The sequence below is a fragment of the Motacilla alba genome, chromosome 9 (genome assembly GCF_015832195.1).
Source record: "Motacilla alba alba isolate MOTALB_02 chromosome 9, Motacilla_alba_V1.0_pri, whole genome shotgun sequence".
NCBI classification, from domain to species: Eukaryota; Metazoa; Chordata; class Aves; order Passeriformes; family Motacillidae; genus Motacilla; species Motacilla alba.
Window position 1 is genome coordinate 5869952 of NC_052024.1, and position 12267 is coordinate 5882218.

General features: G+C 45.6%; 1 protein-coding gene across 2 annotated transcripts in view; it reads right to left on the reverse strand.

Moving 5' to 3' along the window:
• VPS8 (VPS8 subunit of CORVET complex) overlaps positions 1-12267 on the reverse strand; it is a 65584-nt gene that overhangs the window by 20363 nt on the left and 32954 nt on the right. For both annotated transcript variants that reach the window (XM_038145568.1, XM_038145567.1), the window contains 9 exons: positions 11693-11749; positions 11264-11346; positions 9912-9996; positions 8829-8927; positions 5767-5856; positions 5286-5332; positions 1226-1367; positions 523-612; positions 53-95 (listed from right to left, as the gene is read on the reverse strand). In XM_038145568.1, the coding sequence (XP_038001496.1) occupies positions 53-95; positions 523-612; positions 1226-1367; positions 5286-5332; positions 5767-5856; positions 8829-8927; positions 9912-9996; positions 11264-11346; positions 11693-11749 (736 nt within the window). The remainder of the gene's footprint in view (positions 1-52; positions 96-522; positions 613-1225; positions 1368-5285; positions 5333-5766; positions 5857-8828; positions 8928-9911; positions 9997-11263; positions 11347-11692; positions 11750-12267) is intronic.

Below are 12267 nucleotides of genomic sequence, written 5' to 3' on the forward strand. Positions count from 1 at the left end.
TTTGTGTTGATCTTCTGTTTGTAATAGAAAATGGAATTTAACTCAGTCTTACTTTCATCATCTTGAGTAAGCACCAGCAACTTGCTCTGCAATTGCTGAAACAAAAGAGAGGACACAGAACAGTCAACTTGGGAGTTTAATCCCAAGAATCCTGATAGAAATGTTTCTCAAAGGTGTGGTTACACAGGCTTGCCCCCATTTTCCTCCCCAGCGCAGCTAACATGGCATAAACATCTTTCCAAATATGGAAAGGAAAACAGGAGCTGAAAGACGATTTTTGGCTATGAAAAACAAATTTCAGCATCTAGTATCTTCTCAATGTTTGAAGATTTGTCAGAAAAATATACTGATGTTCTGAGTACGCAGACACCTCAATTTATTGGTATTTGGCAGGAGGCAAATGCTTCCATGGATTCTAGTGGGAAACAAATTGAGGAACAAGGACAACATCCAAACTGAGCACAGGCCACCATGCTGATGGCATGGCAACAATGCCACATTCAGGATTTAGGAGTACTGTACCTCAAGCATAACCAAAAAGGCACCATGGATATCTCCCTTCTTCTCTAGTAAATATGAAGAAGCCTCATGGAGCTGATGTTTTTGGGTTATCTGAGTTGAAAGGAAAAAAAAGGTGAATGTCTGTCTGAAGAAAGCTGCCAGTGCTTGTTTATCCACAAGACAATGCCAAGCAGATGGCCAGGGCTGGGAGTGCCTGTGCTCACAGGCACTTTACCCAGGCTGAGCAGCTCTCCTGCATCTCCTTTTATTTCTCAGCTTGCACTATTGCCACCACCAGCACTCAAAAATTGCTGGTACAATTTCCATACAGAGAAGGAACAGTTGTTCTCCCAGCACAAGGCAGATTTTGGCAGCGTTGCTTTCCAAAAACCCCAGGCCCATGATTTCATATACCCCCAACATGATTAATTAGCAGCAACACAGCCACCCTCTACTCTGCAGTTTCTCAGCAGCTTCAGAGCACTAACAGCCCTTTCTTATTAGCCCTGAGACCCAACTCAGTGTTAGCCTATTAAATATATCCACCTGTGCTGCAGAAGAGCAGGTTAGCAGCTCAGAGGGACAGAGAGTGCAAGAAATAGATTGGAAGAGCATCCAGGAACTAATCCAAGCCCAAGGTAAAGTATCTTCACAGCAGTTTAAATGGGTAGGAGCTGATTTGAATGCATCCCATGGCCCCTGTCATCATACATCTCCCTCCTACCTGGATGGTTTCCTCCAGTCTGCAGCATTCCAGAACTTTGAGTGTCTCCAAAACCTGGTCTGGGCTGTACTGACAGAGCAGCTCAATGAACTGCTCAGTGATAGAGGGTGGGAGGTGTAGCAGGTCTTGGTTAATGCCTTCTCTGGAATAAAACAGACACAAGAGACTGAAATCAAATTCTAGCCCAGAAATATGGCTGGGAAGAAGAATTTCTTATTCAATTGAGCGTTGTCTCTTATCCTTAATACTGAAGTTAAAAAATCTGGTTTTAAGAGGAAAATTATGCTACTTCTACTAGTTACTGGTGCTGGAGGTCTCTCAGCAGCCATTTCATTTGTTCCACAACATATCCTCCTGATGCTTCAGTACAAATTAAACTCTCAAAGACCCCTGTGAAGAAAGAGACCAGCACAGACCCATCTCCAGCAACTCCATGCAAAGAGGCACAAAGAATTAGCCTCATTTCCTCAATGAAACCTTATTGTCTGAGCGCTCTGTTCAGATCCTGATTGTCTGTGTCCTACAGACCTGCTCTGCATGTGTTGCTTTTTGCTCATTGTTCCTGAAATTCTTTTTTGACTTCCTTTACCACATTTTAACGTTTCGTCCCTTTGATCAACCTCACTGAGAAAGGAACTCATACTTCTTTTAGAGAAACATCCCCATTTTCCAATCCCTGGGCTCATTATTAAGCAAACTCCTCATGTGCAGAAACAGAGGAGAGAACAGAACTGTGAGCAGTGTCCACGTCCCTTTGTCCTGACAGTTTCCTACTGATCTCGGTTTTATAAAGAGCAACGTGAAGGAGGAGACTTCAGAGTGAGGAGGGAAAGGATGATGCTTCCCTGGAGCCAGATACAGCACCTGCAACCCTTAAATGAACAGCACTCCCTGCCACTGCACATTACACTTCCCATGGCAGTTCTAGGACTGGTGCATTGCACAGAGAAACAGTGGAAGTTTATCCTGGCTACTAAACAGGGACTTTTGCTGAAGCTCCTGCCAGGAAAGGAAATGGATCAGGGTGTATATATTGAGGTGTATATAGGTGTGTATGTATATAGGTGTATATATTTCCTTTCTGAACCCAAATTCCTAAGCAGGAGATCTGTTCGTGTGCAAATCCTACAGCCATGGGATGGAAAAGGTCTGATATCCAATACCCTCTGTTTCCTGGGAGTTACAAAAGGCATACTACCATCCTAGAAAGGCCAGGAGAATGCTGTGGCTTGAGCAAGCCAAGAGAGCAGCTTACTGTGATTACAATGATTATAATGCAACATGTCCAGAAACCAAAGCCTCACCCATGCACTGGTCACAGGGTGCAAAGTATGAGCACAACTCCACAAAAACTGTGCCCAAACTATTGTGTTCTGACAGCAAAGAGTGGACCTGGAAGGACCAAACAAGAATCCTGAATTCTGCATTCACCATCCACTCCTCCCACAACAAACACCATGTAAACTGCCCCGGTGCCTGCAAGGGGGTGAGTGCTCTCTTTCTATGGGACTAAAATAAAACACTCTCTGTCTAAAATGATCTCGTCTGCCAAGATAGGAAAAATGGCAAGTCATGCACCTACAGCATGAGAACAAACTTCAAGTCTGGAAATAACTCTGGCACCAAGTATTCACAATTTCATGAGCAAGCTCACTCTTCCCTCAGCCATTTATTTCATCAAAAAAAACACAGAGACACAGAAAGAAAGCTGGATTTTGATAATTTCTAAAACTAATGGGCAGTCCTGAGACTTGCGGGTCCTCTTCAGCCACACGGGATCCTTTTCACTCCAATATAACCGTATCCAATGTCTCCCTTGCCACAGTCTTTCCAAAAAGCAAGAGAGAAGCACTGGTTTCTCATGAAACCTGGCACAAGGGAGCCCTGCAAGTGTCACAAGCAGCTGGGCACAGAGGAGAGCCCATGGGACAAACCCTCATGGGAGTCTTAGGAGTCTGTTACTACATTTATAAACCCAGAACACTGCGTCACTAAGTAAGTTAATATTGTTGGTATAATACATAAACACAAATGGCAATAGACAATGCTTCACTGTGTTGGGGTTTTTTAGAGGAAAAAACTCCAGAGTTTAAAATGGAATGTAGCAAAGACTGTGATTAATGAGCTGAGCAATCCCTACTACATTCTCTGTTTCCTGGGGCTGCTTTACGCTACAAACATTCAGACATTTGGTTTTAATTTCCCCAGGCAATTCCTGTTAACCCTGTTTCCTCCCTTCCCCCTTCCACCTCCTTAAAAATAAATCTCTAGCTAAATTAAATGGGCCAAATTAATCCCTAATGCAATTCCACCAACTCGGATAGTTAGACTGGCATGATGAGTCGTGTCCCCATATGATCAAGCAATCATTTTTATTTGAGACCTTAAAAAGCTCATTTACTGCTCTAAGAATCTTTACTTTGACAAAAATTTTGCTTTAAAAAAGCATATAAACATTTAGATTGGATGAAAAGAGACAGATGCTACAGAAGAGCCTAATCACTACCTTATGCAAAAATATACTACAAAGTGTAGGTGCCTCTGCAGGTAAATCTACAGAGCAAGATTTCACCTCCCTCCCTGCCTCTCCCAGGATACAGTTCAGCTCCTTTCAATAGCTCTTAGAAGAAAACAACTTCACAGCACTGAGAACAGAGCTCAGGATCTGAGTGTTATTGAGCAAAAGCCATGTGGCCTAGTGCACCACGCGGAACAGCATCCTTGAGGGAAAAGCAGAGAGCTGTGGGGAGATCAGATGCACAACGTTGCTTCCCATTGCTGGTTTGAACACATCACGTGTTGCCCGTGATCAGAAGGTAACTACAGGAGAAATGGGTCTATTTAGCTCTAATTATGGTGGAGTGGAATTAGATATGTTTATTACTCAGAGATTATGGGAGGCACTCTGTGCATAAGATTAGAATCCAGGTTAATTACTACCTTCACTGGGTGCAAGTGATACCACAGCATAAACAAAGTCCTACTTAACATTCAGCTGGGTTTCATTTCTGCTTAACTACATTTTTTTTCCACATAATCAATGATTAACTAAATAATCTGATTTCTTTCCTATAAAACCCAACCAAGATATTTTTTGATTTTGTTTTGACCCTGGAGAAAACAGGAGGTGTGGAAATTAACACCTTTCACATAAACATGTCTGTAAAACTCAGGAAAGAACAAAATGTATGTTTGGGGTTTCAGCTTTGGTTTGGGTTGGTTGGTTTTTTCCTTAATTTATGTTAAAATCCAAGAGGTGATTGATTAATTCCAGGTTCTGGCTTCCAAAGCATGCTTTTTATCCCGCTTCAACAAAAACTGAAACATTAACACATGGATTTAGATAATATTGCCTTTCCCAACTCCTCTTCTTCATTAAGCACAATTAATTTGTAATTAATTGACAAACCAGGATCTCTCCCCCAGTTGCATTAACAATTGCTTGGAAGCAATTGGAGCTGTGCATATATAAATGTCTTGCAGCATTTGATACTGATTGAACAGAAAGAGAACACTCAGTGCTGAAGCACTCAAAGAACAGGCACAGATGGAGCAAGCAAGTAGTTAAAAAGAGGAGCTTGCAGTGAAATATGGCAGCAGTTCTGAAAGAAGACAGAAATTTAAAACGTCAGTTGACCAAAATGCTCTTGCGTTTATGTTAAACTCAGGCACCTCAGTCAAGTAACCAAAGCACTGGGTTAGGAAGAGAAACTGCCATTGCTGAGAAGAGAAATGGGCACTCCAGCCCCAGGGTAACCATCCCACAGCCCTCTGGAGCAGCAGTGCCCAAGCTCCCCACCAAGTGCCAGAGGCAGCACATTCCATGCACTGGAGCTCACAGCACTTGCCAGGCCGGGAGCTGGCAGGGATGCCCCAAAGGATGCTCCCCACAATGCTTCTTTTGGGCTGTTCTTCTCAGCTTGGGGCACCCTGAGGAGCAGGTCACCTTTCCCAAGCCTGATCTCAGCCACAGGCTGGCTATTGATGCACTGGATCAAAGAATTGATTTGAATCCCCGTTTGCACACTGCAGTTTGTAAACAGTCCAACTTTCTACACACCTTGGATCAAGGAGACTCCTCAGGAACTGGAAGAGCAAGAACTGGTCCTGTACAAGGAGAAGACAGAGTATTATTATTTTAAATGACGTGCTGTGGAACAGTGATCCTTGAACTATATACACTGAAGAAAACACAGTTCCCAGCTGCTGCCTGCTGAAGGAGCTGCTCTAGGCATGTCTTGCACAAATATTCTCAGGATGTGTCCGGCTGACAACAGCTCTGCTCTGGGATTCCAAGCCATACTGAACCCCAGCTAAAAGCTGCAACCAGCAGCTCGCAGCTTATACATTTTTATGGCCAGAACTCTACAAACAGGCCAAATAATTGAGATGTAGCAATTCCTATCAGTGAGGAGCTACAGCCTATTTTTCTTCTGTTTCTGACACAGCAATACCTCACCATGACTCTGAGCAATCATTTCCTACAGGAGTGACATCCCTACTGTACAGAAGCCCCAAACTAATGGAGTTTGACACTTCACCTGCAGGTTGGAGATGATGCTCTCGAGCTGCTCACTGAAGTGAATGGCCGCCAGGTCAGCTGCTTTACCTGGGCTCAGCACCAGCAGCTCCTTTGGGGGGAGAGACAACCAAATTAATTTCTTTGGACTTCACAGGCAATATAATTATGCAGCACCACTGAGCCCATCCATACTGTAACTGCACTTCTGCCAAAATGCAAGTGTAAGACAACACTACTGCACAAAAAGAGATGTAGAAAAAATAAAAGGATATTTGGTAACAGAGAATTTTTGAAAGTTGATTTTTTTTTGGTACACACAAGGCCTTGAAGAATACAAAACTCCTCACACCAAGATCCCACCTCAGTCCCAAGGAGAGGAAGTTATTAATCAAGTTTTCTGACAACTGCCTTTACCCCACTGCCAACAAGACATTCCCAATGCCAACTGTGAGCCAGCAGGAAAGGGGAAACAACCAACCCTTGGGAATTTCTCATTCCAGTGGAAACAGTGTTGAACTGGCTTGAACTGAACCAAACCAGAGGTTTTAAAGCAAGTTTCCTGTAACTGTTCACCATAACAGACACCTGTCCAGAAATTAAAAAGCAATTTCTTTATTGTAATACAAGGAAAGAAAAATCATTTAGATGCCTGTGGGTCTGCTTTCTGTCAAGCTTGAGCTAAAAGGCTTTGTATCATACAAGTTTACACAACCTGCAATATGAGCTTTTTGCTTCTAACCCTTCCAAATAAATGAGAATGCTGCAAAACAACACTGTGCACGTGGTAACCCGTCCCAAAAGCCCTTGCTGAACCTAAAAACATGAAAATATTTCTTTACTGAACAAAACCAACTGTTACAGCAGTAAAGAAAGAAAGTTATCAGAAATGTACATCTGGAGAAAAACCCAAACTGAAGAAGTTCCTCAGCAGCTGCTTGGCCTCCAGACAGACATAACAGCCGCTGAATACTGCCAATGCCAGCACAGACTGGGGCAAAGGGAAGCAAGCAAGAGCCTGACCATTCCACGAGCTCTTTAGGAAGAGCTGTCACAGACGATGCCTTTGGTGAGGCTTCCAGAGGAAAACCTGCCTGCTCCAGAAGAAGCTCTGCAGTGTTTGACCCCACAGCTTCACTGTACAAGCTCAGCCCCTCTGCATCCCCACGACTCTTTCACCCCACAAACCCAGGCAGTCCAAAGCACCCAGGAGATCTTAAGCACAGCAGTGCAGAGGGACACAGAAAGGATGCAGTGGGACTGCCTTAATCTACTTCTCTCTCTGGACAAACCCTCCCTGGGAGTCTCCAGGACTGCTGAAGGCAGGACTGCCAGAGTGGAGGGAGCTGGTCCAATCTCCCTGTCTGGAATCAGTGCAACCTTCAGAGCCCATCCCCCAGCAAAACGTTTGGTGCTTGGGTTTCCAAACATTTGGTGCTTGGGTTTCCATCCTCTCCCAGGTCTGAACAACCTGCAAACACGGTACTGCTTAGACATAGCCCTTGAGGGGACAGAACTGACACAAAGTATGTGGGAATGAGGGCAGAAAAGGACCCTTGTGTGACTGAAGAGAGTGGAGTTTAATTTTTAAAGATAAACATCAATGAACAATGGCTGTGAGATGATGGGAAAAATGAAAAGTGGCACTGATCACAAACTCCACTTTCTGCCATACAATCACCAGGAAATCCTCTCCAGACACTGCTAGTTTTGCCTGAAGAGGCTGGTTTGCTGCATTCATAGCTCAGCAAATGACAGCTGTCCTAAGAGCAGAAATCACAGATTCACCCCAGTAAAGTATTATTTACTTTTCCAAGTCTTTTGAATGTCTGAGAGCAGGATTAACACAATGGAAAAGGACAAAAGCCCACAGCACCATCAGGCTGCTGAACCACCTGCTTTACCAATCCGGGGAAATGGAAGATGCCAAAATGAATCAGGGAGCTGATCTCGGTGACAGTACCTAAGAAAGGTGACCCACAGAGCCCATCACCTACCCAGCAGCTCTCTGGGGGACCAGGGATGCAGCAGAGGAAGGAAGCAGACACGAGAAGCAGCACAGCAGCTGCAGCTTGCCCAGCCTGGAACTCCAGGTCCTCTGATGAGGTTGCAATGAGTCAGGCCTGCTCAGACCCAGCACAACCATCCCCACCAGTCCCACAGCTCTGCCAGTTCCTCTGGAGAGGGGCTGTGAGCTCAGCGAGCCACATGTCAGGCAGCAGCATTCCCAGGGTTTCTTTGTGCATTACCTTTTGAATCACTCTCCCTCTTGGTCCATTTTCTCATTAGTCATGCACTACTTGCAGATGCTGGTAGAAACTAAAAGTACTCTGGATGTGCCCATTAGCTTTTTGTCTGCCTCACAGGATACAGATTCTGTGGTCATTTTCTGCTAAGGAGTGTTGTCTGCAAGCCTTGTTTTACAGACAGAACTATTTTCCTGGCTTATCTGCAGATCACCCTGGTGGGCACTGACAGCACCTTTTAGGAACTAGAATATTACAGATTCCCCACATCTACTGCCTGGACAATCATTTCGGACATCTTCATCCCCTGAAGCCAACAGAGACTGAAGACATGAGAAAAATTATTAGTTGGAGGAGTCTAGCAGCAGCCTGTGTCTTACAGAGAGGTCATGACCCCATCATTCCCCAGGTTAGCAGAGCCAGGGCACCAAGGCTGAATGCACTTATCAGTGTGAGGAATCAGGATGAGGAGTTGGATCCCCCAGTCTGTGAGGTCAGTGATGTCCATACCCTGCCTTGCTGCTGCTGCTGCATGCTCAGGAGATGGAACACTTGCTAATGGATCCCTCTCCTGCTCCACAGCACTCACCACCCACCACCCCCTGAGCAGGCACCATTATCCAAAGAGCAGCACTTGAAACCCAGGAAGCCCAGGAAGGCAGCCCGACTCTGAGAGAGGCACTTACACTGATGTGTGAGAGCACTGAGCTGACATCAGAGCTGTCTCCACAGATGTGACTCAGCACCGGACACTTTTGCTTCTGGAAGAACAGCCAGCACATCCAAGAGCCATTAGCAGGAGCTGAGGGACTGTGGGTGCAGGATATACTGTACCTACCTCCATATGGTCCAAAGCTTTCTGCCACACCAGCTGCTTCTCCTCAGCACTGTAGCCAGGCATGGATAGGATGTTGTGGATGTAGTTGAAAACTTCTTCCTGTAAGGCACAAAACCATAAATGCTGCAGTGTGTTCTGCAGCACCACTGACAGCATTGGCTTTTGGAAACCAGAGTGTTTCCAGCAGCCTTGGCATGACCTCAGGGCTAGTCTTCTCCATGTAGGTCAGGATGAGTTATCTGCAGGGAGGTTGTATGTCCCTAAAGAGTTCCTGAGGGAAAAGAGAGGAACCTGATGCTAATGTGTTAAGCACTGAGGTCAAAGAGAATTGTTCCTCCCCTAGCAGAAATGTCTCCCTCTTGCCCACAGGGAAAAAGGACAGGACATCACTTGAGCTAGGAGCACAGGCAGAGAGAACACTCTGCCAGGGGGTAGCTCAGTTTTCCCAGCACGTTCCTGAGCTCCTCCCTGACACTGGCCTCTCCTCCAAGCTCTCCTGCACTATCCCCAGCTCAGGTGCTCTCCTGTGTCATGGTTTTCAACCACCTCACTATCATAACCTCCTCTCCTGACTCCTTCACCCACACAACGTTCAGCATTGTGGATTTATAAGGACCTGGAGGGGTCACATTTGCCAGACTCTCATCCCAACTTCTGTTGGTGGTAGGGAAAGGAACACCTCAAAAACTGTGGCAGGTGTGCATGCTGAAGGTAATGGCAGAGAGATAATAAGGGCAGAGAGCCTGTGTCCAGAGGAAGAAATGTGGGGACCAATGGCAGAAACAAAAAAGCACTGCAGTTAGCCACATCTGCAGTAAATCCCACCTTACACTCGGGTTTGATGCACTACCACTAGCTTTAAAAATAAAGGAAAACTCTGAAACTTAAAAAAAACCCAAAACAGTTCCTCTCCACTAGACAAATACAAACAGCTTTGACTATAACTAAGAAACCTGAACTGTTCAGGGCATTTTTAAGGTAATTATGCTAGAAGAGCAAGGCAGCAGTGCCCAGTCACTGTGGCCAGCAGGACAGGCTGCATGGCCACGAAGCAGAAAGGCCAGGAGCACCAGAGTTCCTCACCTTCCTCAGGGGATCCCGCAGGTAACAGCCGATGATTTTGTCATAGCGAAGCTGCCGTTCATACATGAACTCACAGATCTGATAGCTGAAAGGAAGGGAAACTTCCCATGTCAGGAAAAGCACTCAGCTGAGCCAGCACAACAGACAGGCAGCATTTGGAAGCGTCTTACATTGGCGTTTTCAGCACACAGGCTGGGTGGCTCCAGTGTGCTGGAGTGCCATTGGTACCAGCCCCAGGCCACCAACCTGCCCTCAACCTCCCTCTTCTGGGAAATTATCACACAGAACAGAGAAAAGTGGAGTTACTAAGGGGAGAGGCAAGGGACAGAGGATAACAACTCTTAATGAAATCAGGTCTCACAGGTTCTGCTGTCAGAGATTATCTTTGTTTCCACAACACTCTGCTCTAAGCTAGGTCAATCCACTACTCTTATTTGAAGAAATTCACTGAACATGACTCAATGTGTTATGACACAGCTTCCTACCTTCACATTTTAATAAACATCTTCAATATTTTGAGACTTTACATAAAATCAGATGTAACTGAGTCAAACCAAATCAAGAGTCTGATAATTAATATTACACTATAGTTCTTTCAGCTCTGATGGAAGTGGCTGAGCTGGGGGGCCTGGCTGTCAAATTCTCTGAAGCAAGGAGAAAAAAAATGTGTTTATTGACTCTGAAAAATTTGATTGAACTTCTCCTTTTAGGACAAACCGGAGAACAGGCATGGCACACCCTCAACTGCTCTCCCTCTGCTCCTCTGTAGCATGGTGGATTCGTTCATGCAACACCCAAACTCATGACCTGGACGAAGATGCCCTCCCTGGCTGGCTCTGCTCTGCCATGACAGACTCTTTCTGGAATCATAAAGCATCTAAAGGAGATGCTGGAAATTTTCAGCCTTTCCAGACACTGTTTTTGTCTCTCCTACTCAATTCTAAAATGAGTACCATGGGGGTGGCTCCAGACCCCTTCATGCTTTTAAATCCACATGTGGGTCTCACCCCAACCAGGCATCTCCATCTGCCAGGGGTAGAGCACTCCAATATACAACTGTACCTCTGAACACAGCCTGGGCTCTAGGACAGGGAATGTCAAAACTCATCAAGTCACTCAAGGTTTTTCCTGAAGGGTTTCCACAGCTCCACCCCTCCTCTTAACAATGGTTTTCCTGAGAACACCCAGGAAAGAAAGTCTGGGACTAAATGTGAACATCTTAAATGAAGCATGATGTACAGGAAAAATAACCCCAAACACAGTTACAAAGTAGAAACAAGAAGAGTAGAGTCAAAAAAGATCTGTGGAAGAGATTTAAAAGCAGTTTTCATATATTGTGTCCAGCAACTCACAACTCAGCCTTCTCTGCCATTTGGATAAGGCGGCTCTCTTCAAACTGCACAATCCCTCCTGCCTGGAGCAGCTCCAAAAGGACCTGCAGAGATTGAACACCAGTTATTCACAGGGCAGCATCAGCAGCTGAACAGCCAGGGCCACTACAAGTACACTGCTCCTGCTCCATTAAACATGGTAAGAACACAGGCTGACTTTATTGATTTGTTAATTAACTGTCCTTTAACTAGGAAGGTCATGAGCTTATGAGAACTTTCCTGCAGGCAATGCTGGGTGGGACCCTTCCCTCCTGCTGTGCCCAGCACTGCCCAATATTCCCATGCCCATGTCTTTGGCATGTGACCCAAAGCCCATACTCACTTCCGAGGCCAAATTCTGCTCCACAGCCTGGCCTGGTGCTCCAAGGAGCATTCTTGGAAGGCTCTTACCTGCTGCCTCTCGGAATGCCGGGAGTCATCATCCGGGCTGCACAGGAACTCCAGCACCTGCCAGGGGAGAGGCTGGTGTGAGCCTGGCCTGGCTGGCACAGCTGGGAGCACAAACTGACCCGCACACCCTGGGCACCAGCAGTGCCAACAGCAAACCACCACACAGCAGGGCCATCTCAATGTACCTGGAACCAAACTGGGAATACTGGAATGGCAGAGAACTGCTGAAAGACTGCTGAGAGGGAAACACAGGACTCTGCTGCACCAGGATCTAGAACCAAACTTTAGGGAACCCAGGAAATATAGAAGAACGCAGGGCACTCCAAGTTTCTGCTTCAGACTACATACCAAACAGCTGGCATCACTAAATTGACCCATTCTCCTGGACTGTGCCATCTCATCAGGAAAACAGGAAATTATGTCATTCATAACATTTCATACATGTGGAATGAAAGGGTTTAATCCAAATCTGTTTAGCCTCCACAGAGTTCTTCAGTCTTAAATTAGGACATATACATTCTAATTCATTTTTATTAGGGCTCATATATCCCTATTATAATCACAGCAACACTGCT